At 42.6% G+C, this 26,163-nt stretch overlaps 2 protein-coding genes across 3 annotated transcripts in view; one reads left to right on the top strand and one right to left on the bottom strand.

The window, feature by feature from the left end:
• rb1 (retinoblastoma 1) overlaps window positions 1-26,163 on the bottom strand; it is a 199,226-nt gene that overhangs the window by 54,909 nt on the left and 118,154 nt on the right. The window lies entirely within an intron of this gene.
• LOC132820964 (lysophosphatidic acid receptor 6-like) lies at window positions 8,472-10,859 on the top strand. The gene has a single exon (XM_060833368.1). It carries the CDS (start codon window positions 9,046-9,048, stop codon window positions 10,066-10,068), a length of 1,023 nt encoding a protein of 340 aa, XP_060689351.1. The 5' UTR covers window positions 8,472-9,045; the 3' UTR covers window positions 10,069-10,859.

Below are 26,163 nucleotides of genomic sequence, written 5' to 3'. Positions count from 1 at the left end.
CAAGGAGCAACTTTTTGATGCCGAGGGTGGTACATGTATGGAATGAGCTGCCAGAGGATGTGGTGGAGGCTGGTACAATTGCAACATTTAAGAGGCATTTGGATGAGTATATGAATAGGAAGGGTTTGGAGGGATATGGGTCGGGTCCTGACAGGTGGGACTAGATTGGGTTGGGATATCAGGTTGGCATGTACGGGTTGGACCAAAGGATCTGTTTCCATGCTGTACATCTCTACGATTCTATGCATCTGCTGGTCATATACATAGGAGTCTTTCTTCTCTATGAATTTCCATGAGTGACAAGGTCTGCCATTTTGCTTTTGCTCATATATTAAAACTCAAGTTAGGCATATCATTGCATCAGTTAAATGAAAAGAAAAGGAAATTCATTCTGCACAGAATAAATTTATGCATTTCACAATCACAGTGAAAATACGAAACAGGATAAGGGTGTTCAAGGTTTTGAGAATAATATTGCTTTCATGGGATGAGATGGGAATGGAAGTACTCAAGGACACTAAGGGCACTAGGAAGCTCAGAGGAACAGAAGGATCTTGGGGTGCTTGCCCACAAATCTTTAAAGATATGGGCACAGAAGGCACTATCCTTTATCAGTTAGGGCACAGATTATAACAGCAGGGAGGTTATGATGGAGCTGGACAGAACTTTGGTTAGGCCACAGCTGGAGTACTGTTTGCAGCGATGGTCTAGTGGTATAGCATTAAACTATGAATTCAGAGACTCAGCCAATGTTCTGGGGTCTTGGATTTGAATCCCACCATGGCATCTTGCGGGATTCAAACTCAATTTTTAAAAATCTGGAATTGAGAATTTACTGTCCAACAAAACCACTGTCGATTGTCCGAAAAACACATTTGGTTCACTGATTCCTTCAGGGAATGAATCTACCAGCCTCACCTGGTCGGGCCCACATGTGACTCTAGAGCCACAGCAATGTGACTTGACTCTCGAATATCCTATGAAATGGCCTAGCAAGCCATTCAGTTCTAACAACTGCTCTGAAGTCTCAACAAGGAAATGAAACATGTGGCAGGGACCTAAGCACTGGAAACAACAATGTCAAAAAAAGCCCTGTTGACACTGCAAAGTCCTCCTTACTAACATCTGGGGGCTAGTGCCAAAATTGGGAGAATTGTCTCAAAGACAAGTCTAGCAACATCCTGACATAGTCATACTCTCAGAGTCATTCTTTAAATTTCCCAGCCAACTCCATCAAAGTTCCAGATGTATCTTATCCCACTGACAGCACAGATCCTGCACAGGTGGTGGCACAAAGATATACATTCGGGAAGGAGTTATTTACTGTAGACTCCGAACCTCAAAGTCAAATGCTATCAGGTTAACAATGGACATGGAAAGCTCCTGCTGGACACTATATACTGTCATCTCACAGCTGATGAATCAATATTCTTCCATGTTGAACAATACTTGAAGGAAATACTTAGGCTGGCAAGGGCACAAAATGTACTCTAGGTAGAAGATTTCAAGTCCACCACCAAGAATGGCTCAGCAGCAGCACTACTGATTGAACTGGTTGGGACCTAAAATACATAATTGCTATACGAGGTCCACAGCAGATGGTGAAGGAGACAACAAGAGGGAAAGACATACTTGGCCTCATGCTTACCAATCTGCCAGCTGCAGGTGCATCTATCCATGTAAGTGACCATCATGCAGTCCTTGTGGAGACGAAGTCCTGCCTTCACATTGAGAAGACTCTCCATCATACTTGTGACACTAAATGGAACTGATTTCAAACAGATCTAGCAACTCATAACTGGTGATCCATGAGGAGCTTTGGGTCATCAACAGCAGCAAAATTGTACTCCAAAATGTACTCTCAGCCCAGCATATTCCTGCTCAACCATTTCTATCAAGCCAGGCAATCAATCCTGCTTCAATGGAGAATGCAGGAGGGCATGTCAGAAGTAATATCAGGCATACCTCAAAATGAAGTGTCAACCTGGTGGAGTTATCAAGCAGGACTACTTGCATGCCAAACAGGATAAGCAGCAAAATGACAACAGAGTTAAGTAATCCCTCAACCAACAGATCAGATCAAAGCTTGGTAGTCCCCCCCATCCAACCGTGAGTGATGATGGATAATTAAACAAATCACTGGAGGCAGCGCCTCCACAAATATCCCCATCTTTAATGGTAGAACAGCCCAAGATATCATTGCAAAAGATAAGGCTGAAGCATTGCAAAAACCTTCAGCCAGAAGTGCCGAGTGAAAGATCCATCTCAGCCTCCTTCAGTTCTTCCCAGCATTATGGATGTCGGTCTTCAGCTAGTTCAATTTATTCCACATGACATCAAGGCACTGGATACTGCAAAGGCTTTGAGCCCTGACAAAGTAGTGAAGAATTGTGCTTCAGAACTCACTGCTCCCCTCGCCAAGCTGTTCTAGCACTGCTGCAACACAGGTATCTAATGTGGGAAATTGCTCGGTTATGTCTTGTACATTAAAGAACTGGGCAAATCTAACTTGGCTAATTACTACCCCATCACTCTGCTCTTGATCATCAATAAAGCAATGGAAAGTGTCATTAACAGTACTGAGCAATATGCTGCTCTATGAAGTGCAGTTTAGGTTCAACCAGGGCCGCTCAGCTTCTGACCTCCTTAGAGCCGTAGTTCGCATGTTAACAAGAGCGGAGGTGAGAATTACAGTCCTTGACATCAAGACCATATTTGATCAAGTGTGGCATCAAGGAGCCATAGCAAAATCGGAATCAATGGATATCAGGGGCAAACTGTCTACTGGTGGGAGTCATACCTGGCACAAAGGAAAATAGTTATGTTTACTGAAGGTTAGTCATCTTCGTTTCAGAACATCTTTGCATGAGTTCCTCAGGGTCGTGTCCTAGACCCAACCATCATCAATGACGTTCCCTCCATCATAAAGGTCAGAAGTGGGATTGCACAATGTTCAGTATCATTTGAGACTGTTCAGATACTGAAGCATTCAGTGTTGAACTGCAAGACGACCTGGGCAGTATCTAGGTTTGGAGGAGAAAGTGAGGACTTCAGATGCTGGAGATCAAAGCTGAAAATGTGTTGCTGGAAAAGTGCAGCAGGTCAGGCAGCATCCAAGGAGCAGGAGAATCAATGTTTCTGAAGAAGGGCTCATGCCCGAAACGTCGATTCTCCTGCTCCTTGGATGCTGCCTGTCCTGTTGTGCTTTTCTAACAACACATTTTCAATATCTAGACTTGGACTGACAAATTTCAAGTAACATTCATGCCACACAAATGCCAGGCAATGACCATCTTCAATAAAGAGACAATCTTAAAAAGCATCCGTTGACATTCAATGGTGTCACCTACACTGAATCTCGCACTATCAACATGCTGGAGTTACCACTGGCCAGGAAGGCAATCGGATTCGCTACAAAAACAGTGACTACAACAGCAGGTCAGAGGCCAGGAGTACAGTGGTGAGTAACTGATCTCCTGGCTCCCCTATGCCTGCTCACCATCTCCAAGGCACAGGTCAGCAATGTGACAGAAAATACTACATTTGCATAGATGAGTGCAGCTCCAACAACATTCAGGAAGCTTAACACCATCCAGGACAAAGCAGCCCACTTGACTGGCACCACATCCCTCCACCACTGATGCTCAGTAGCAGCATAAGTATCCATGGCTTATGGATGCACTGCAGACATTTGCCAAAGATCCTTAGACAGCACCTTCCAAACCTCCCACTTCTTCCATCTAGAAGATCAAAAAGCTGCAATTTTTTAAAATCACTTTTGGAAATTTAAATCAAAGGGGACGGAAGTTATAGCAGTTGTATGCTCCTCTTGGAGGATGTGGGACATAAGGTGTCCCTGTTGACTTCACCTGAAAGTGCACCTAACTGCAGCTCCTCACAGACCGTTTTAGGGAACTGGAGCTGGATGAACTTTGGATTATTTGGAAGGCTGAGGGGGTGATAGAGAGGGGTTTAGAGGAAGGTAGTCACACCTAACTAACAGAATAAAGGTAGCTGGGTGACCATCAGGAGAGGGAAACTGAATATGCAGTCAGTGCAGGTATCCCCTGTGGCTGTTCCCTTTAATAATAAGTATACCGCTTTGGGTACTGTTGGGGAGGGGGAATGACCTACAAAGGGAAAACCACCGCGGCCAGGTCTCTGGCATTGAACTTAGCTCTATGGCTCAGAAGGGAAGGTTTTGGGTTGGAGAGGTGGGTGGGGAGAACGGGAGAACAATAGTGATCGAAGTTTCACAATGGAATAGACAGGGGATTCTGTGGTCATGAACGAAACTCCTGGATGGTATGTTGCTTCCCAGATGCCAGGGTCAGGGATGCCTCAGATCAGGTCTACAGGATTCTTAAGAGGAAGGATGAGCAGCCAGAAGTCTTGGTACACATCTGTACCAATGACATTGCTAGGAAAAGGGATGCGGACCTCAAAAATGAATACAGGGAGTTAGTTTGGAAGCTAAAAGGCAGCACAAGCAGAGTAGTAATCTCAGGATTGCTACTGGTGCCACAGACTAGTAACAGAGAGAGTGCAGATGAACATGTCGCTGCACCGCTGATGTAGGAGGGAGGGCTTCAGATATGTGGATCATTGAGATACCTTCTCGGGAAGGTGGGGAACTGGAGGGATACCAATATCCTGGGTGGGAGGTTTGCTAGAGCTCTTTGGGAGGGTTTAAACTAGCTTGACAGGGGAATGGGAACAGCAGCAATGGATCCCAGGATGGAGTTGCTGGTGAATAGGCAACTACAGTGTACAGACAGTCTGTGAGGAAGGATAGACAGGTGATATGGCAAAATTGCATCACTGTGATGGGTTGAAGTGTGTATTTTAACACAAGAAAGTGCCAGGAACTTAAGCATGGATCAATACTTGCAGCTACGATGTTGTAGCCATTATGGATACTTAGATATCATGGGAACAGGAATGGTTGTTGGATGTGCTGGGGTTTAGATGTTTCAAGAGGAATAGAGGGAGGTAAAAGAGGTGGGAGACTGGTGTTACTGATCAGGGATAGTATCACAGCTGCAGAGAGGGAGGTCATAGAGGAGGGTTTGTCTACTGAATCAGTATGGGTGGAAGTCAGATTCAGCAAAGGAGCAGTTACTTGATTGGAACTTTTCTGTAGACCCCTCAATAGCAATAGTATTGTGCCTGGAGTTGTAAGTGGTAGGGGAGGTCCCTAATGAATACTTTGCTTCAGTATTTACTAATGAGAGGGACCTTGTCGTTTGTAAGGACAATGTGAAACAGGCTGATACGCTACAACAGATTGATGTTAAGGAGGAGGATGTGCTGGAAATTTTGAAAAATAAAGGATAGTTAAGTCTCCTAGGCTAGCCAAGATATATCCTAGGTTACTACAGGAAGCAAGGGAAGAGATTGCTTCACCTTTGGCGATGAACTTTTCACTCACATTGTCCACTGGAGTAGTACCAGATGATTGGAGAATGGCAAATGTTATTCCCTGTTCAACAAAGGGAATAGGGATAACCCTGGGAATTACAGACCAGTCTTACATCGGTAGTGGGCAAATTATTGGAGAGACAGGATTTATGATTTTTTGGAAAAGCATAGCTTGATTACAGACAATTAGCATAGCTTTGAGAGGAACAGGTCATGCCTCACAAGCCTTATTGAATTCTTTGAGGATGTGACAAAACACTGATGAAGATAACAGCAATGGATTTGGTGTGCACAGAGTTTAGCAAGGTGTTTGATAAGGTTCCTCATGCTCGGCTCATTCAGAAAGTAAGGAAGGAGGCATGGGATACAGGGAAATCTGGCTGGCCCACAGAAGACAGAATGGTAGTAGATGACAGCCTGGGGTTTGGTGACCAGTGGTGTCCCACAGGGATCTGTTCTGGGACCTCTGCTCTGTGATTTTTATAATTGATTTGGATGAGGAAGTGGAAAGGTGAGTTAGTACGTTTGATGATGACAAGATTGGTGAAGTTGTGGATAGCTTGGAGGGCTGTTGCAATGGGACATAGAGATGTACAGCATGGAAACAGACCCTTCGGTCCAACCCATCCAGGCCGACCTGATATCCCAACCCAATCTAGTCCCACCTGCCAGTGCCCGGCCCATATCCCTCCAAACCCTTCCTATTCATATACCCATCCAAATGCCTCTTAAATGTTGCAATTGTACCAGCCTCCACCACATCCTCTGGCAGCTCATTCCATACACTTAACACCCTCTGCGTGCAAAAGTCGCCCCTTATGTCTCTTTTATATCTTTCCCCTCTCACCCTAAACCTATGCCCTCTAGTTCTAGACTCCCCGACCCCAGGGAAAAGACTGTGTCTATTTATCCTATCCATGCCCCTCATAATTTTGTAAACCTCTATAAAGGTCACCCCTCAGCCTCCGACGCTGCAGGGAAAACAGTCCCAGACTGTTCAGCCTCTCCCTGTAGCTCAGATCCTCCAACCCTGGCAACATCCTTGTAAATCTTTCCTGAACCCTTTCAAGTTTCACAACATCTTTCCAATAGGAAGGTGACCAGAATTGCACGCAATATTCCAACAGTGGCCTAACCAATGTCCTGTACAGCCGCAACATGACCTCCCAACTCCTGTACTCGATACTCTGACCAATAAAGGAAAGCATACCAAATGCCTTCTTCACTATCCTATCTACCTGCGACTCCACTTTCAAGGAGCTATGAACCTGCACTCCAAGGTCTCTTTGTTCAGCAACACTCCCTAGGATGTTACCATTAAGTGTATAAGTCCTGCTAAGATTTACTTTCCCAAAATGTAGCACCTCGCATTTATCTGAATTAAACTCCATCTGCCACTTCTCAACCCATTGGCCCATCTGGTCCAGATCCTGTTGTAATCTGAGGTAACCCTCTGCGCTGTCCACTACACCTCCAATTTTGGTGTCAGCTGCAAACTTACTAACTGTGCCTCTTATGCTCACATCTAAATCATTTATGTAAATGACAAAAAGTAGAGGGCCCAGCACCGATCCTTGTGGCAGTCCACTGGTCACAGGCCTCCAGTCTGAAAAACAACCCTCCAGCACCACCCTCTGTCTTCTACCTTTCAGCCAGTTCTGTATCCAAATGACTCATGCTCCCTGTATGCCATGAGATCTAAGCTTGCTAATCAGTAAACAGGATGCAGAGCTGGGCTAATAAGTGGCAGATGGAGTTAAACCCGGAAAAGTGTGAAATTATTCGCTTTGAAAAGTCAAATTTGAATGCAGATTTTAGGATTAAAAGGTAGGATTCTTGGCAGTATGGAGGAACAGACGGATCTTGGGGTCCCCTGTCCATGGATCTCTCAAAGTTGACACCCAAGTTGATAGGTTTGTTAAGGTGGTGTATGGCGTGTTGGTGCTCATTAACAGGGGGATTGCGTTTAAGAGCTGCAAGATTATGCTGCAGCTCTATAAAGCCCTGGTTAGATTACACTTTGGACTATTGTGTTCAGTTCTAGTTGCCTCATTATAGGAAGGATGTGGAAGCTTTAGAGAGGGTGTAGAGGAGATTTACCAGGATGCTGTCTGAACTGGAGGGCATATCTTATGAAGGTCGAGAGAGCTAGGGCTTTTCTTATTGGAGTGAAGGACAAGAGGTGACTTGTTAGAGGTGTACAAGGCAATGAGAGGCATAGATAGAGTGGACAGTTGGAGACATTTTCCCAGGATTTTTTTTTAAGGTGATTAGAGGAACGTTTAGGAGAGATGTCAGTGACAAGTGCTTCAGATAGAGAGTAGTGGATGTATGGAATGCATTGCCAACAGTGGTAGTAGAGTCAGACATTAGGGACATTTAAGCGACTCTTGAATAGGCAAATGGATGATCATAAAATGTCAGTAATGTAGGTTAGTTTGATCTTAGAATAGGATAAAAGGTCGTCGCAACATCGAGGGCTGAAGAGGTTGTACTATACTTTACTGTTCTATATACGCTCAAAGTGGGAACATCACAACCTGCAAGTTCCCTTTCAAGCTACTCACCATCTTGACTTGGAAATGTACCACTGTTTCTTCCCTGTCATGATCAAAATTCTGGAATTCCTTTCCTAACTGACTTACGAGTCTACCAACAGTACATGCAGCAGGTCAAGGAGACAGTTCAGGGTCACCTTCTCAAGTGTCACAAATACTGACCAGTCAGCAACGCCCACCTTCTACCATTAAACAAATTTAAAGCTGGTGTACAAGTACCTGCAAGCTGCTTATATCCGAATTAAGACAACCACATCAAACTTTATTAAGATAAAAATATTCAGCACTTAAATAGTTAACAGATTGGGGATCCGTGCAGTTAAGTATTTGCTGGCCCTGAAGGTATCCGGTCCGCACACTACATTGCGCAGCCAAGAAAAATGGGTTGATCCTGTTCGTTTTCGTCCAATTCTAATCATGTCCCTATGACATAATGTATTTGCATGCCTGATTCAACCAATAGCATTGGCTGGGTGGAAACCCAGGGAAGAACAATGTTCACGAGGTTGAGATACATTATCTGAATTCAGTTATTTCGTGCGGGCACTGTTGGCAGTAGAAAGGTGTGACTGCTTCAAGTTTATTGCTAAGAATCTTGTTACAGGAAGTGGAATACGATTCTCACCAGCTTTAGTCGAATATTCTTGCAAGACACTGAGCAACGATCTTACCGTACGTATTAAACGACTTAGGAAGGCTGGATTTAGCTTTGTCTACACAACTAGACGTCAGATTCCCAAGAACGGAATTCCTACTGTGGAGTTGCACAAGCGGGGTCAGTCACATCAATGCTCTTTTAAAAACAGGTTTAAAATCCGGACTTTTGGCAAAACAGATTAACTTGTCGGAAATGGCTTTAACCGGTAGCCAAACGAAACCGATATTGAATGAACAGCCCAATGTTCACTCTGTACAATAAACCAACGTTCGCCTTAAAGATAAAAGGAAAGAAGCCATTTCACACCATTGTGTAACAAGGTGCAATTCCACCGTCACTCTAACCCAGGGGAAATGTCCTACCAGTGAACCAAACGGAAGCATAGCTATCTCGGGAGCAGTCCTCAGCATGGCAGAACCAAACTTTACATGTAACCCGAACGACTCCTTCAAGTATACATTGTACAGCAGTGTGTACAGTTTGGTGTTTCTAATTGGCCTCGTGTCAAATTGTGTGGCTCTGTACGTCTTGAGGTGTTCCTTACAACTCCGAAACGAAACGATAACCTACATGACCAACCTGGCAGTGTCAGACCTGTTGTTTGTTTTCACGCTGCCCTTTCGGATTTTTTATTATGTGACAAGAGACTGGCCTTTTGGGGATTTGCTGTGCAAGGTTTCGGGAACGCTGTTTCTCACCAACATGTATGGGAGCATCCTCTTCCTGACCTGCATCAGCGTGGATCGCTTCCTGGCTATCGTTCACCCTTTTCGATCAAGGATGCTGAGGACGAAAAGAAACGCCATCATTGTGTGTGTGGCCGTGTGGGTGACAGTGCTCACGGGAAGCGTGCCTGCAACCTTTTTGCGAACCACCAACAATACAGCCAACCAAACCAAGACCTGCTTCGAGAACTTCTCCAGCCAGGCTTGGAAACACTTTCTGTCGAAGATTGTCATATTCATTGAGATCGTGGGCTTCTTTATTCCTCTGCTGTTGAACATCTTCTGTTTCTCAATGGTGCTTAAGACTTTAAAACAACCCATTACTCTTTCCCGAAGCAAGTTAAACAAGAAAAAAGTTCTCCGCATGATTGTGGTCCATTTCCTCATTTTCATCACCTGCTTCGTACCCTACAATGTAACTCTGGTGATGTATTCACTGGTAAGGACTGGAACAGTGGGAAACTGCTCTGTCGTGACCGTAGTTAAAGCAATGTACCCCATTACGCTATGCTTTGCCGTATCCAACTGTTGTTTTGACCCAATTGTGTATTACTTCACTTCAGAAACTTTTAAGAATTCCATCAAACGAAAGTCCAAGTCACTCCGGCTGGACTCGGACTTTGAGACTTCGCCCTCTGCCAGCTTCCTCAGTAGTACCGTAAGAACACTCAAATCCAAAATGCTCAATTCAGAGTCGACTGTTTAAGATCTCTGTGGCGGGTTTTTGTCACCAAATAAATTCTGAACCAATTATAAATGTCGATATCTGGTAGAATCTCACAATCCATACAGTGTGGACACAGGCCTTTCGGCTAATGAGTCCACACCCAGACCCATTCCCCAGCCCTGTTACTCTACATTTACCTCTGACTAATGCATCTAACCTACCCACCCTTGAACACTATGGGGTAATTTAGCATGGCCAATTTCACCTATCCTGCACATCTTTGTGATTGTGGGAGGAATCCCACGCAGACAGTCGCCCGAGGCTGAGTTCAGGCGCTGTGAGGCAGCAGTGCTAACCACAAAGCCGCTGTCGTGTTAAGCATGTAGTTTTATAATAATAAAATACAACATTAATTATTGCCAATGGGCTGTAGAAAATGGTTCTATCGCCCTGTTTCCAAATGGGAGTATAGTACTGTTATATAACTGAAAGGCAACGTTCTTTTTAACAAACCAGGGATATTGCACATGACGACTGGGGGAGGGGCCGGGGAAAACAAAAGGAACAGATCGTTTTCATACATAATCACTACTCACTTCAACGCATTCTTTAATTTTTATACTCAAGTTTCATATAATGAAGTAGGTAATTAACAAACATTGGTTATATCAATGTAGCGAGATTGTCAGTGGTACAAAAGGAACCTATAACCACTAGGCATTGTTTTTACTATGCAGGACATTGAAATGTATATTAATATGTTCTAAATAATTTTTATATTTTTAAACATTTGTATTTGTTTAAAATAAATCTAACATTTGGCCATTTTAGTGCGTGTCTGTGAACATGTATAATTAAATCAAGTTACAATCTTTAGCTCTGGCTGTAACACCAAGAGACTAGAATATGTGAGGTTGCTTGCTTGACTTTCAAATGGAAGTTACTGTACAACTGAGAAGAAACCATCCAAATTAATTTTTTGAAACATTAGTTAATTGGTCAGCACGGACAAGTTGGACCGAAGGGTGTTTCCATGCTGTCCAGCTCTGACTTTATGAACAATGCAGCTAATCAAAGATGTTTATACACGTCAAAAATAAATTTTCATTTAGAAGGATTGAAGTAATAGCATTTTCTATCAATTTGCACCCCAGAATCAACCATCTTTATAATGACAATACAAAAAAAACTTCCCTCTTGAAGGTGCACATCAGCTCAAGTGTAAATCAGTTGTAGCACACATCTTCCAGTGACAAAAACAGCAATTTAACTTTCTCTGCAGGAAGTTAACACAGCTTGGAAAGTGGTCCAACATTTAACCAAGTTATAGACACACCAAGAACCTTGTTAAAACTGAGTCAGACTATGTTTTCTGCAGAGGAAGCACTGTTTTCACTTTCATGACCAATAGATCTTACAATTCTAAATTGACTCTCATTCCAGATTAGTCAAATGACAGAATAATTTCAGAAAAAATAAAACATTTTACATAATCTTAATTGATACTTATGCCCTGAAATAAATTGTTTTTAAATAGAATTTAATCCAATTGTAAGTGATTCTTTAAACTACTTTTAAAAAAACTTCCTTGGGTCTAAAAAAAGACATTTTAAAGCAGGACGGGATTTTAGGGAAGTAATACCAGAGCTCATGGCTGAAGGTACTGCTGTCCATGCTGGGGATGAAAAAGGGAGGGGTTCAACAAGGGCCAGAATCTAAAGAATGTAGTTTGGAGGTTGTAGGGCAGAGCAAGTTACAAAGATAAGGATTGGTGAGGTTATTGAGAGACCTGAACAATGGAAGATTGGATAGGTTTGACCTGTATTTTGGAGTTTAGAAGCTTAAGAGGTAACTTGACTGAGACACAAGATGTTGAGGGGTCTGAACAAGGAAGATGTGGAGAAGATATTTCTTTGTAAGAGAAAATCTAGGTGTCATTGTTTGAAAATAAGGAGGTTTTGTTTAAAACAGAAATGAGGAGAAATTATTTCTGTGAGGATTAAGTTTCTTTGGAATTCTCTACTAAAAAGGGAGTGGAATGAAAGTTTTTGAGTATTTTAAGACAGAGTTGGATAGATTCTTGGGAGGCAAGGGGTTGAAAGTTGTGAACAGTAAATGGAAAGTTAGATTTGAAGTCATTATCTAATTAGATGGTGGAGCAGGCTTCAGAACTGACTGGCTTGCTTCTGTTTCTTGTTCATTTAAGGTGGCATTGGGAGATCAAGAGCCAACATGGGTTAGCAAGCTCAAAGATGATGGGAAGCAATTTAGAATACAGACAGAGATTTCAATGAGTTTAGGTTTATGGAAGATAAAAGGAAAAGATGCTTATTAAAAGACCAATCCTTTGGCAATGGATAGGCTGCATCAGGAAGAGAGACAAATTATTTTCCAGAGGTGCACGAAGATGGCCTTTTTGGTAAAAGAAGAGTTAATCATTGGTACCAGTACTGGGGAAGGTGGGAGCTGTTCCGATGGGATGGGCTCTGTCTGAATCATGCTGCGACCAGAGTCCTGGAAAATCATATAACTAGGGCTTTAAACTCAATAGTGGGGCTTAGGTTCAGTTGCATGGAAAATTAGGGAAAAAGTTAAAAGGAGGGGGAGAGCTTATTAAAGTTTTCAGAATGTAATAGGACATTGAGTATGGAAAGAGTCAGGAACTTCACACACAGCAGAAAAGGGGACAACTATGATAATGAGGAACAGTCATGGCTAGACCGAGGGTATTGTACTTAAACGCATACAAATGTACAACAGAGCTTGTGTGTAGATTGAAATTGACAGGTATTATGTGGGTATGGCAGATGTGGCTGCAAGAGGATCAGAGTTGAGTACTAAGTATCCAAGGATACACATCCTATCAAAAATAAAAATACGTGAGGAGAGGGTGCAGGATTACCATCTTATTAGTAAGAAATGAAACTCAATAAGTGATAGAGTCAGAAGATGTAGAATCTGTGTGGGTAGATGTGAGGAACTGTAACAGAAGATCTGATGGGAGTTTGTACAGTAGTCAGGATGTGGAGAAGAAAATACATCAGGAGATAGAAAAGGCATCTAAGAAAGTCACCGTAACTAATAATCATGGGGGACTTGAATATGCAGGCTGAGTAGGAAAATAAGGTTGGTATGAGAACATGAGAACTGGGGATGCTTGAGATCAGAGTCGAAAAGTGTGGTGCTGGAAAAACACAGCAGGTCTGGCAGCATCAGAAGAGCAGGAGAGTTGACATTTTGGGCATAAGCCCTTCATCAAGAATTGGGAGGGGGGGTAGGTGGAGTTAAATGTGCTGAGAGATACATGGGAGGGGGCAAGCTAGAGGGAAGGTAACTTGGAAGGCAATATGGAGATGAAAGTGGGAGGTGATGGTGATAGGTCGGAGCAGATAGCTGGGAAGGAAAATGGATAGGTAGGACCATTCAAGAGAGTGGTGCTGAGTTGGAGGGTTGGATCTATGATAAGGTGGGGGAAGGGGAGACGAGGAAACTGGTAAAAATTTACATTGATGCTGTGTGGTTGGAAGGCCCCAGGTCAGAAGATGGGGCGTTCCTGTTCCAGGCGTTGGGTGACTTGGATTTGGTGGTGGAGGCTGCCCAGGACTTGCATGTCCTTGGCAGAGTGTGAGAGAGAGTTAAGTGGTCAGCCAGAGGGCAATGGGGTTCTTGGGTGCTTGTGACTCGGAGATGTTCCCGAACTGTTCCTTCAAGTTGGCGTCCTGTCTGCTCACTGCACAGGAGACCAAATCGGGAGCAACAGATAAAGTACATGAGGTTATAATCAACTAAGAGAAAGTGAGGACTGCAGATGCTGGAGATCAGAGTTGAAGAGTGAGGTGCTGGATAAGCACAACCGGTCAGACAGCATCTGAGGAGCAGGAGATTAGATTAGATTAGATTTTAGATTAGACTTACAGTGTGGAAACAGGCCCTTCGGCCCAACAAGTCCACACCGACCCACCGAAGCGCAACCCACCCATACCCCTACATTTACCCCTTACCTAACACTACGGGCAATTTAGCTTGGCCAATTCACCTGACCCGCACATCTTTGTGACTGTGGGAGGAAACCGGAGCACCCGGAGGAAACCCACGCAGACACGGGGAGAATGTGCAAACTCCACACAGTCAGTCGCCTGAGTCAGGAATTGAACCCAGGTCTGACAGGCGCTGTGAGGCAGCAGTGCTAACCACTGTGCCACCGTGCCGCCCTAACTTGATGTTTCGCACATAAACCCTTCATCGGGAATGAGGCTTGTGGCCCAAGGGGGCTGAAAGATAAATGGGAGGGTGATGAGAGAGATAGCTGGGAATGCAATAGGTGGATGAAGATGGGGGTGATGATGATGGGTTGGAGAGGAGGGTGGAGGGGTAGGTGGGAATGAAGACGGATAGTTAGGATACTTCAAGAGAGCAGCGCAGAGTTGGAAGGTTGGATCTGGGATAAGGTGCGAGGAGGGGAAATGAGGAAACTAGCAAAATTCACATTGATCCCATGTAGTTGGAGGGTCCAACTTGCTGAACGTTTCAGAGAACATATCTAGGACACATGCACAAAGTAACCTCACCACCTTTTGGCCAGACACGAACTCCCCCTCCTTCTCTGCCAGGGACATGCAAGTCCTAGGTGCCTTCCATCACCAAACCTTTACCACCTGACGCCTGGAGGAAGACCGCCTCATCTTCCGCCTTGGAACTCTCCAACCATACAGGATCAATGTAGATTTCACCAGTTTCCTCATTTTTCCTCCCCCACCTTATTTCAGATCCAACTTTCCAACTCGGCACCGCCCTCTTGAACTGTCCTAACTGTCGATCTTCCTTCCTACCTATATGCTCCACCCTCGTCTCCAACCTATCACCTTCATCTACACATTGCATTCCCAGCTACCTTTCCCCTAGCCCCATTCCCCTCCCATTTATCTCTTAGCCCCCTTGGGCCACATGCCTCATTCCTGATGAAGGGCTTATGCCCGAAAAATTGATTTTCCTGCTCCTCGGATGCTGCCTGACTGGCTGGGCTTTTCCAGCAGCATACTCTTCAACAGTAGATGAGGTGTTTGGATGTGCAGGAAAATCCCTTCTGGATGCGAAAGGAACCTTTGGAGCCTTGGATCGAGGGGGGGGGGGGGGGGGGGGGGGGTAGGTGTGGATGCAGATCTTTACACCTCTTGCAGTGGCAAGGGAAGCTGCTGGGAGTGGAGGATGGATTGGTGGGGAGTGTGGACCTAACGAGTGAGTCGTGGAGGGAATAGTCTCTGCGGAATGCTGATACGGGTGGGAAGGAAAATATATCTCTGGTGGTGGGGTCTGACTGTAGGTGGCAGAAATGGCGGAGAATGATGCATTGTATCTGAAGATCAGTGGGATGGAAGGTGAGGACCACATGGTATCTATCCTTGTTGCAGTTGGAGGAGTGGGGATACAAGGGCGAGGGTACGGGAAGTAAAGAAGATGCGCTGAGGGCATTGTTCACCATGTGGGAGGGGAAATTGCGGTCCTTGAAATAGGAGGCCATGTGGGATGTTCTGGAGTGGAAATGGTCCTTCTGGGAGCAGATGCAGCAGAGGCAGAGGAATTAGGAGTAAGGGATAGCAGTTTTACAGGAGTGGGTGTGGGAGGAGGTGTAGTCCAGGTAGCGGTGGGTTTGAAGTAGATTTGTGTTTAGTCGGTCGCCAAAAATAGACATGGAGGGATCCAGGAAGGTCCAGGTGAACCTGAGGTCAGGCTGGAAGGTTCATGAACACCTCCTCTCTCCTCCCCCCCCCCACCTTATCCCAGATCCAACCCCCCCAACTCGGCACCATCCTACTTGTCCATCTCCCTTCCCACCTATCCCCTTTCAAGCTACCTTCCCTCCAGCTCCACACCCCTCCCATTTATCTCTCAGCCGCCTTGTGCCCTCTCAGATGAGCTTGGTAGCTGGTCTCAGTGGAAATTCCCACCTCAGGTGACCTCCTGTGAGGAGTTTGCACATTCTCCCCGTGTCTGCGTGGGTTTGCTCCGGTTTCCTCCCGCAATCCAAAGATGTGCAGGTTAGGTGAATTGGCCATGCTAAATTGCCCATAGTGTTAGGTAAGGGCCAAATGTATGGGTATGGGTAGGTTTTGTGGGCGGCACGGTGGCACAGCAGTTAGCACTGCTGCCTCACAGCGCCTGAAGACCCGGGTTCAATTCCCGACTCAGGCGACTGACTGTGTGGAGTTTGCACGTTCTCCCCGTGTCTGCGTGGGTTTCCTCCGGGTGCTCCGGTTTCCTCCCACAGTCCAAAGATGTGCGGGTCAGGTGAATTGGCCATGCTAAATTGCCCGTAGTGTTAGGTAAGGGGTAATGTAGGGGTATGGGTGGGTTTCGCTTCGGCGGGTCGGTGTGGACTTGTTGGGCCGAAGGGCCTGTTTCCACACTGTAAGTCTAATCTAATAATTGCAAGAGTATTTTTCAGATATCAAAAAGGTAAGACAGAAGAAAGAATGGAATTGAACCAACAGAAAAATGAAGCTGGAAAAGTAGGAATGAGGATTAAAAAAAAATGATAGAAGTATTTTGCATCACATTTCACAACGGAAGACACCAGCAACATACCAGAACTTCAAGAGAGTGAGGGGCACAGGTGAATGTAGTGGCCTTCACTAAGGAGAATGCTGCAGAATCTGAAAGGTGGATAAACCACCTGGGCCAGATGGACTATACCCCAGAGGTCTGAAGGAGATAGTGGAGGAAATTGTAGAGGCACTGATAGTGGTATCTTTCAGGAATCACTGGAGTAAGAGAGCATGCCAGACGGCTGAAAAATGGTTGAGGTAACATCCCTCTTTAAGAGGGGAGGGAAGCAGAAGACAGGAAACTTTAGGACAGTTCACCTGACCTCTGTCATTGGTAAGAATTTAGAGTCAATTATTAATGAATGAGGTTGTGGAGTACTTGGAGGTGCACAGTAAAACAGGGAAGTTTTGTCAGCGCAGTTCTGCCTAACATATCTATCAGAATTCTTTGAGGAGGCAACAACCAAGTTAGACAAAGGACAGCCGGTGGACATGATCTAATTAGATTTCCAGAAGGTCTTTGACAAGATGCTGTACAGGAGGCTGCTAGTAAGAACCCATGGTAAGGTACTGGCGAGGTACTGGCGAGAATGGAGGATTGGCTGACAGGCACAAAACAAAGTACGGGTTAAAAGGGTCTTTTTGAGGATGGCACCCAGGAACTAGTGAAATTCCGTAGGGGTCAGTGTTGTGACCATAACTGTTCACCTTATACGTTGATGTTCTGGTTGAAGGAACTGAGCTGACAAAAAGATAGATGGAGGAACAGGTAAGAGTTGAAAAAGTGGGGAGGCTACAGAAGGGCTTTGGCAGGCTAGGAGAGCAGGCAAAGAAGTGGCAGATGTAATACTATGTGGGAAAATGGAAGATTTCACTAAGGTAGGAATAGAGTCGTAGATTATTTTCTCAGGGGGAAAGGTTTTGGAAATCCATTGCACAAAGGACTTGGGAGTCTTAGTTTAGGACACTCAAAGTTAACATGTAGATTCAGTTTGCAGTGAGGGAGGCAAATGCAATGTTAGCATTCATTTCAAAATGGCCAGAATACAAAAGCAGAGATGTACTGCGGAGGCTGTATAAGACTCTGGTCAGACCATATTTGAAATATTGTGAATAGCTTTGGGCTCTACATCTAAAGAAGGATGTCCTGACCTTGAAGGGGGTCCAGAGGTGGTTTACAAGAATAATCTCAGGGATGAAGAGCTTGTCAGATGATGACTGGTTGCACACTCTGAGTCTGTACTCCATAAAGTTTAGAAGGATAGGGATAGGGATGTCATTGAAACTTTCAGGATACTTAGAGACCTAGATAGAGTGGATGTGAAGAAGATGGATCTGGAGTGGATAGGAGAGACTATGTCCCTTCAGAAGGGACAATCCTTTAGAACTGAGATAAGGAGGAATGTCTTCCAATAGAGGATGACAAATCTGTGGAGCGCTTTGCTGCAGCAGGCTGTGGAGGCCAAGTCATTGAGTGTATTTAAAACAGATAGATATGTCCCTGATTGGTAAGGGGATCAAGGGTCATGGGGAGAAGGCAGAATGGAATTGAGAATCATATCAACCATGATTGAATAGTAGAGCAAATTCAATGGGCCAAATGGCCTAATTCTGCTCCTCTTTCTTATTATGTTATGGTCTAAGTGGTTTTGAATTAATTTGCTTTGATAGATAGCTTTGAATGTGTACTAGATACATGTTTACATAATTTTCGGACTTATTTGTTGTGACAGTCTAACAAATATTTGGTAGAACATGCTGTTATATGGGATAATTATTTTGTCAATGTGTGTTGTGGAAGACATGGATATATCAAGCAAACATATATATTCCTTCATTGATGAATCACTGGATAAATGCATTAATCCAGTGTAATACTGATACAAGAGTCTACCAAAGCTGTGCTTTCCTGAGAAATGAATGAATGAATACAACACCTATCAGAAAAGTCAAAGAAAATCAGCCAGGTTCTCTCTCTCGCTTGCCATTCAATGACGGCTGCCTGAAAATATATGTTTGCAGATATGCAAGCAGAATTCACACTTGCTATGGTGAAACATTACTCTATCACCTACTTTCTCTGAATAGATGTTTTAAAAGTATTATCCTTGATGTTCCTTGAAAGCTTTTTCTCATACTTCCTTTCCATGACTCTTGCCACAAAATGTTTTGTACCTCCTCTAGTCCAGGACATCCCTACTGTCCTTTACCTTCTTGCAAGGCTTTATTTTAATTTTATATAATTTCTGATTTTTTTTTCTTGTTGAGCAAGACTCTTAATTACTCAAGTCCAGCCCTTGCTTTTTCTGGGTATGCACTGGAATAGGGTCTGGGGAAGAAGTCTGGCTTGCCAAATATTTCAAGTTGCATCATCTGCTCAAGGAAATGTAGAACAAACTCGCATTTATATATCATGAAGGGCTTTTGCCTGAAACATTGATTTTCCTGCTCCTTGGATGGTGCCTGACCTGCTATGCCTTTCCAGCACCATTCTCATTGATGGGCCGAATGGCCTTACTTCCACTCCTATGTCTTATGGCTCTTAACTCTGGTTTCCAGCATCTGCAGTCCTCACTTTTGCCTCGCATTTTTATATCGTCAAACCACAACATCAAGACATTGTACAGGACGGCAAACTCATGCATCACCTCTGGTGTACAGTTCTAATTAAATAGATAACATCAGCTAATTTGTGCATAGCATAAACCACAAAAAACAAATGAGATGAATAAATAGTCAACCTACTTCAGATGCTGTAGGTGAGGGAAGAATGTTAGCAATCCTTCCAGTTGCAATGAGGTCTTTCATGCTGACCTGAACAGACAGGGCTGCAATTTAACTTTTCAGCTAAATAAAATGGCACCTGTGGCAATGTCATATTTCCCCAGTGATAATCTTGGTTGTGTTTAACAGTGTAAGTGCTCAGATCCTGGAATGAGATTTCAATCCAAAATTTTAGGATTCAGAATGGAATGCAAGTAAATGAACCAAGCTAATCATCATTCTGAATAAGAATTATATGTCTGAATGAACACCACCTTTTAGCTCTTCCAAGTGATCACGTAGTGTTCATGGACTTTTTGTATGTCAAAGAGAAACATCAGATCTTTTTTAACTAGTTTTCCTGTAATTAGTATCTATATGGAGTTCTATGTATTACATAAACACAAATGAGAGTCAGAATTAACTGCTGATTCCTATTGTTCTAGTGTTGTCAGTAAGCAGGATAAATGAAACTGATCTGTAAAACAAAGACTGTTTACAAACCTTAAGTTGTTCTGCAATAAAAGTAGGCCATTGGAAATCCACCTCAAAGGCAAATTATCAGACAAAGCTTTGACCACCAGTAGTGGAACAGCAAACATGAAAAAGCTGTAGAACATATAGACCCTGGTGTAACAATCATCACTTCTGCAGAAAGAATAAAAATGCTCACAATGCAGTACAGAAACTGCATTCAGAATTTATTATACTAATCTGTACTATATAATAGTTTTATCATCTGGATAATCAAGGAAAGAATGTGTTGTTTAGAGGACTGCATTAAGCAAAAGTAGTAGTAATAAGTAATCAAACTGAACTGAGGGTAAATTAAGATAAATAAAAAGAACAGAAACAGGATTTGCAATTTGCCAAATTGAATAATAGTGCAAATGGAAGGCATTCATCCCACACGCAGACTAGATGAAAGATTTACTCATTGGATCCGTTCCCCTCCACACCCTCCTCCATAACCTTATAAATTCTCTCTTTCCAAGGATTTAGGTGAACCCTTCTTGGAAGTTACAGCTGAATCTGTTCCTGCACCTTTTTCGATACTACATTCTAGATCATAACTCATTGAGCAAAAAAAACTTTCTATTGGCTCTTTTGTCAATTATTAGCTCTTCTTAGTAACATCTGTGTACCAACTTGAGCAAGAAAGCCAGGTATCTACATCTAAGCTTACCAAGATTGAGAGCCGAATTCAGAGAATTCTGGGGAGGAGAAAACTATTTAGGTCAGATCATTTTACTGCACAGTTCCACAAGAAAAACCCAACAAACTTTTCTTATTTTCAGCGCATGAGGAAGGATAATTTTTTGGCTTTCTCGCTTGTATCAAAACAAACTGCTCCGCAAGAAAAAGGGGACAGTATCCATCTTGCTGCTAGTTTTAGATTGTAGCACTTTAGCAAAGGATACATGTAATTGTCATATGCTATGCATAATGTTTGTAAAAAGCAGGTAAACTTGGAGAAGTTCAAGTGTATTATTTGAAAACTTTTATTATAGTGTGATATTGTACATTGCTGGAAATTTTCAACTTAGAGGCATTGACGTTCATGTTGTTTTGCTCCTCCCTAATCAAATTTAACATTTAGTCAAATACTTGCAGATCATGGTTCAATTGCCTTTCAGATCAGAAGTAATTGTTGAAAATACAGTGTGGTACACAGTGTGGTAAGTAGTTCAAAATGTTTGAGGTGCAATGATACAAAAAGGCTAGCTTCAAACATATTTCAACATGTAAAATGTTTGCTAATGGTGAACTAAGACTTTGCATGTCCAGATTTGTTAAATTAAGGATTGGCAATTCAACCTTCAGACTCAGTTGTCAGGCCACCGGTTTCACACACAGTTCATATATAAGCTAAGAAGCATAGCACAAGCAAATAGTATGCAAACAAAAAGATAACATGAATTCAACAGTGCACAAGCAAGAAGTTATTACCATGAACTAAATTACTTAATTTCTACACCGCAACAAAAGCAACAGCCAAGATCCCCATATTTTCTCTTAACAGCAATTTGAGGTGGGCAATTCGTGCTGGCCTTGCCAGTAATGCTTATGTCCATGAACAAACATTAAAATAACATAAACCCGGAATCCGAAAGTCCAGCACTTAGAGAATCCATGTAATAGCTCCAAGACAAATACTGGCTAGAAGCAATACTATTACTGACATACAGTAAGAGTTAAGAGAGATTGATATCTCAGCTATCAAAATGACCAAACGATCTATAGGTTCTTCTTTAGTGCATTGTTCTATCAGGGGATCAGATCAAATAAAAGCTTTTGGTATCATAGTATTTACTCTCTACTCTCTGGATATTTCGACTAGTAAAATCGCATATTGTACTGTCTTTGAGGAACTGCATTGTATAACACATTTGCTATCCTGCAGGTACTTTTATGCCTAAAGTAAATTATTGCAAAGTCAGTTTGGTAAAGTATAAAAGCATCACAGCTCATTTAAACTCTCATTTGGATATTAATTCTACATACTGAATTTCCTAATGGATCAACTGGTAAACGTCTCATGTGGTTTGGAAATGATTCACCGATCAGTAATGTTTGAGGCTTGTATGTATCTAAAGCAGTGTGGCAGTAATTCTACAATTGGTCTTAGCGTCTCTGGGCCAGAGATGGTGAAAATGACGAATATGTTTTGCCTTCTGATTGCTACTCAATAACTTATGAGAAAAACATGCAAGGACTTCAGGTAATGTCCAATTTTGAAGATACTCATCCCAGACCTGTAAGATCACAATGTGGACCTTTAGTACTGGAACTGTCTGTGCGACAATTTTCAGCCTCACTATCATTTATTAGGGGAATGCTGCACCATGAATATTCTCAATATATATATTTTAAATTTCCTTATTGGTACTTTATAATAGTCTGCATTTCTCAAAAATATTTTTAAAGAACAGAATTCAGTTTTTTAGAGCCATTAATGGCTTAAATGTTCAGGCAAACCTTATGGTCTAGAACCACTCAGGCATATGACTAATGATCTTCATAAATATATAGCTCAGAGTCACCCTTTGTGGTTAGTGTAAGAAGTTCATAATGAATAAAAATGTATTAGATTAAATATTCAGGAATCATAGTTCCTATTTTGAACTAAAATTACACTTCATTACCAGAGGTATCAATCCTGGAAAAGTGAAGAAGTTCTCTTGGTTCAAACTGATATAAACTGAGAAGACAGAGTCTTCAGAATTAAACACTAAACAAAGCATTGTGTTACTTTAGCTTTTCTTTTAGCTATTTAGGGAAAGTATTATATTTACCCCACCAGACACTGATCACAGACTCTAGGATTAGAGCACCTTCATCAATTAAACCATTAAATGAGTTCAGCTAGTTTTTTTTTCCAAATAATTCCAATATGCTCCAATACTAATATCCTTTGTTCAGACCACACAGTGCCCTTTGCTTTCAAATAGACCATTGTTCGCCCTACAACAAATTAAATAGACCCAATAAAACTTGTTGTGACAGATATCACATATTTTGTTACGAGGCCAATCACACCAAATGATATGGCTTTAACTGTCCACAGAGTTGACCTTTAAACAAACTAATGAGTCAGTGGATTGGGGTCAGATGTTCGCAGGTTAAATGGACAGCTGGAAAATGGGAAGCTTTCAGAAATGAGGTAGCGAGAGTCCAGAGAAAGTATATTCCTGCTGGGGTGAAAGGAAAGGCTGGTAGGTATAGGGAATGCTGGGTGATTAAAGAAATTGAGGGTTTGGTTCAGAAAAAGAAGGAAGCATATGTCAGGTATAGACAGGATAGATCGCGTGAATCCTTAGAAGAGTGTAAAAACAGTCAGAGTATACTTAAGGGAGAAGTCAGGAGGGCAAAAAGGGGACACGAGATAGCTTTGGCCAATAGAATTAAGGAGAATCCAAAAGTTTTTTACAAATATATTAAGAACAAAAGGGTAACTAGGGAGAGAATAGGGCCCCTCAAAGATCAGCAAGGTGGCCTTTGTGTAGAGCTGCAGGAGATGGGAGAGATACTAAACGAGTATTTTGCATCAGTGTTTACTGTGGAAAAGGACATGGAAGATACAGAATGTAGAGAAATAGATGGTGACATCTTGAAAAATGTCCATATTACAGAGGAGGAAATGCGGATGTCTTGAAATGCAAAGAAGTGCATAAATCCCCAAGGCCTGATCAGTTGTACCCTAGAATGCTGTGGGAAGTGAGGGAAATGATTGCTGGTCTGTTGCTGAAATATTTGTATTCTCGATAGTCACAGGTGAGGTGCTGAAGACTGGAGTTTGGCTAACTTGATGCTACTTTATGGAAAGGTAGTAAGGTGGTGGGCAATTGTTGGAAGGAATCCTGAGGGACAGAAGGCACATGTTATTTGGAAAGGCAAGGACTGATTAGGGATAGTCAACATTGCTTTGTGCATGAGAAAACATGTCTCACAAACTTGATTGAGCTTTTTTGAAGAAGTGACATTGAGGATCCATGAGGGCAGAGAGGTAGATGTAATCTATGTGGACTTCAGTAAGGCATTCGACAAGGTTATCCATGGGAGACTGGTTAGCAAGGCTAGCTCTCAAGGAATATAAGGAGAACTAGACATTTGGATACAGAACTAGCTCAAAGGTAGAAGACAGGGGGTGGTGGTGGAGGGTTGTTTTTCAGACTGGAGGCCTGTGAGCAGTGGAGTGCCACAAGGATCGGTGCTGGGTCCATTTCTTTTCATCATTTATATAAATGATTTGAATGTGAGCATAAGAGGTATAGTTAGTAAGTTTGCAGATGACACCAAAATTGGACGTGTAGTAGACAGCGAAGAAGGTTACCTCCGATTACAACGGGATCTTGATCAGATGGGCCAAAGTCTGACAAGTGGTGGGTGGAGTTTAATTTAGATAAATGCAAGGTGCTGCATTTTGGGAAAGCAAATCTTAGCAGGACTTATACACTTAATGGTAAGGTCCTGGGAAGTGTTGCTGACCAAACAGACCTTGGAATGCAAGTTCATAGCTCTTTAAAAGTGAAGTCACATATAGATAGGATAGTGAAGGCGGCGTTTGATATGCTTTCCTTTATTGGTCAGAGTATTGAGTACAGGATTCTGATCTCCTTCCTATCAGAAAGATGTTATGAAACTTGAAAGGGTTCAGAAAAGATTTACAAGGATGTTGCCAGGGTTGGAGGATTTGAGCTACAGGGGGAGGTTGAATAGGCTGGGACTGTTTTCCCTGGAGCATCAGAGGCTGAGGGGTGACTTTATAGAGGTTTATAAAATCATGAGGGGCATGGATAGGATAAATAGACAAAGTCTCTTCCCTGGGGTGGGGGAGTCCAGAACTAAAGGACATAGATTTAAGGTGAAAGATAAAAGAGACCTAAGGGGCAACATTTTTACGCAGCGGGTGGTACGTGTATGGATGAGCTGTCAGAGGAAGTGGTGGAGGTTAGTACAATTGCAACATTTAAAAAGACATCTGGATGGGTATATGAATAGACAGGGTTTGGAGGGATATGGGCTGGGTGTTGGCAGGTGGGACAAGATTGGGTTGGGATATCTGGTCAGCATGGACAGGTTGGACCAAAGGGTCTGTTTCTGTGCTGTACATCTCTATGACTTTATGCAGACAATTTGCATTAAAGCACAGGAAATACTTTCACTAATAGTGGCAAAGATGAGACACTTACATAAAAATGTTGTAGTCATCCTTACGTTTGAAGTACTCTAAATCTCATAAATCTTTGGTACGTCTACAACTATGATGCAGCACCAGAAAAGTACTTCTGAATGTATTGTTAGCATGTTAAAATAGCCTAGTACCAAAGTTTAACATCTATCTTCTACCTATTCACATGTTTGAATAAAACACTACCTTCTAAATAAATACTATTTTTCAGCATATACCTATTCACTGTGAAACTGTCACAGGTGATGGTCTCTTATTCATAAATGGAACAATTAACACACGATTGACCATCACACTTCTCGCAACAGAGGGAGATTGTTTTAAGGGTTAATTTCTTTTTGCAGTCTAATTTTTCTTTCATTTAGCAATCAAAGAAAGATTACTCTAAGAGACGTTAAGCTTAATTCCAAACCTAAAACATAGGTATACAAGTTATCTTGAGAACAGCTGCAACCAATGAGATAGGCAGCTTAAACTGCTTTTCAAAAGAAGTTAAAAATCACACGACACCAGATTGTAGTGATTAGTATGTTTATATGGAAGTACAAGTTTATATGGAAATACTAGCTTTCAAAGCGCTGCTCCTTATCAGGTAACCTAATGAGTTACCTGAAGGTGCAGCACTTTGAAAGCTAGTGCTTCCAAATAAACCTGTTGGTCTATAACCTGGTGTTATTTGATTTTTAATTTTGTCCACCCTAGTCCAACACCGGCTCCTCCACGTCATTTCAAAAAATGAACCAGATGGTTCTAAGTGAGCCTAAAAAGAGCGCAGAAAGTCTATATTCAAGTCCAACCTGCCCTGGAGCATGCTGATCAAAAAGAGGCCTTCCTCAGTGCACTTCTGGTCTACAGTAGAAGTGCTGCTTTGAATACACAGAGTGTAAGATGTAAAGTGGTGGTGGTGATCCTTTCTTCTACCTTTTTTAACCTACAGTAATTGGCTCTTACCTTGGTACAGGGACAAAGGTGACTGGTTAGCATCTGGCAAATTATTCTACATATTCTAACTATAATTCTTTTTAAAAGTTGCAATATAGCATATCAGCACGAGTAAGTAGATTATAAGTAGGGTTTAGAGGGATATGGGCCAAATGCTAGCAAATGGGCCTAGATCAGTTTAGGATATCTGGTTGT

This window comes from Hemiscyllium ocellatum, chromosome 12 (genome assembly GCF_020745735.1).
Source record: "Hemiscyllium ocellatum isolate sHemOce1 chromosome 12, sHemOce1.pat.X.cur, whole genome shotgun sequence".
NCBI lineage: Eukaryota > Metazoa > Chordata > Chondrichthyes > Orectolobiformes > Hemiscylliidae > Hemiscyllium > Hemiscyllium ocellatum.
This window is presented reverse-complemented; position numbering and strand designations above follow the sequence as displayed.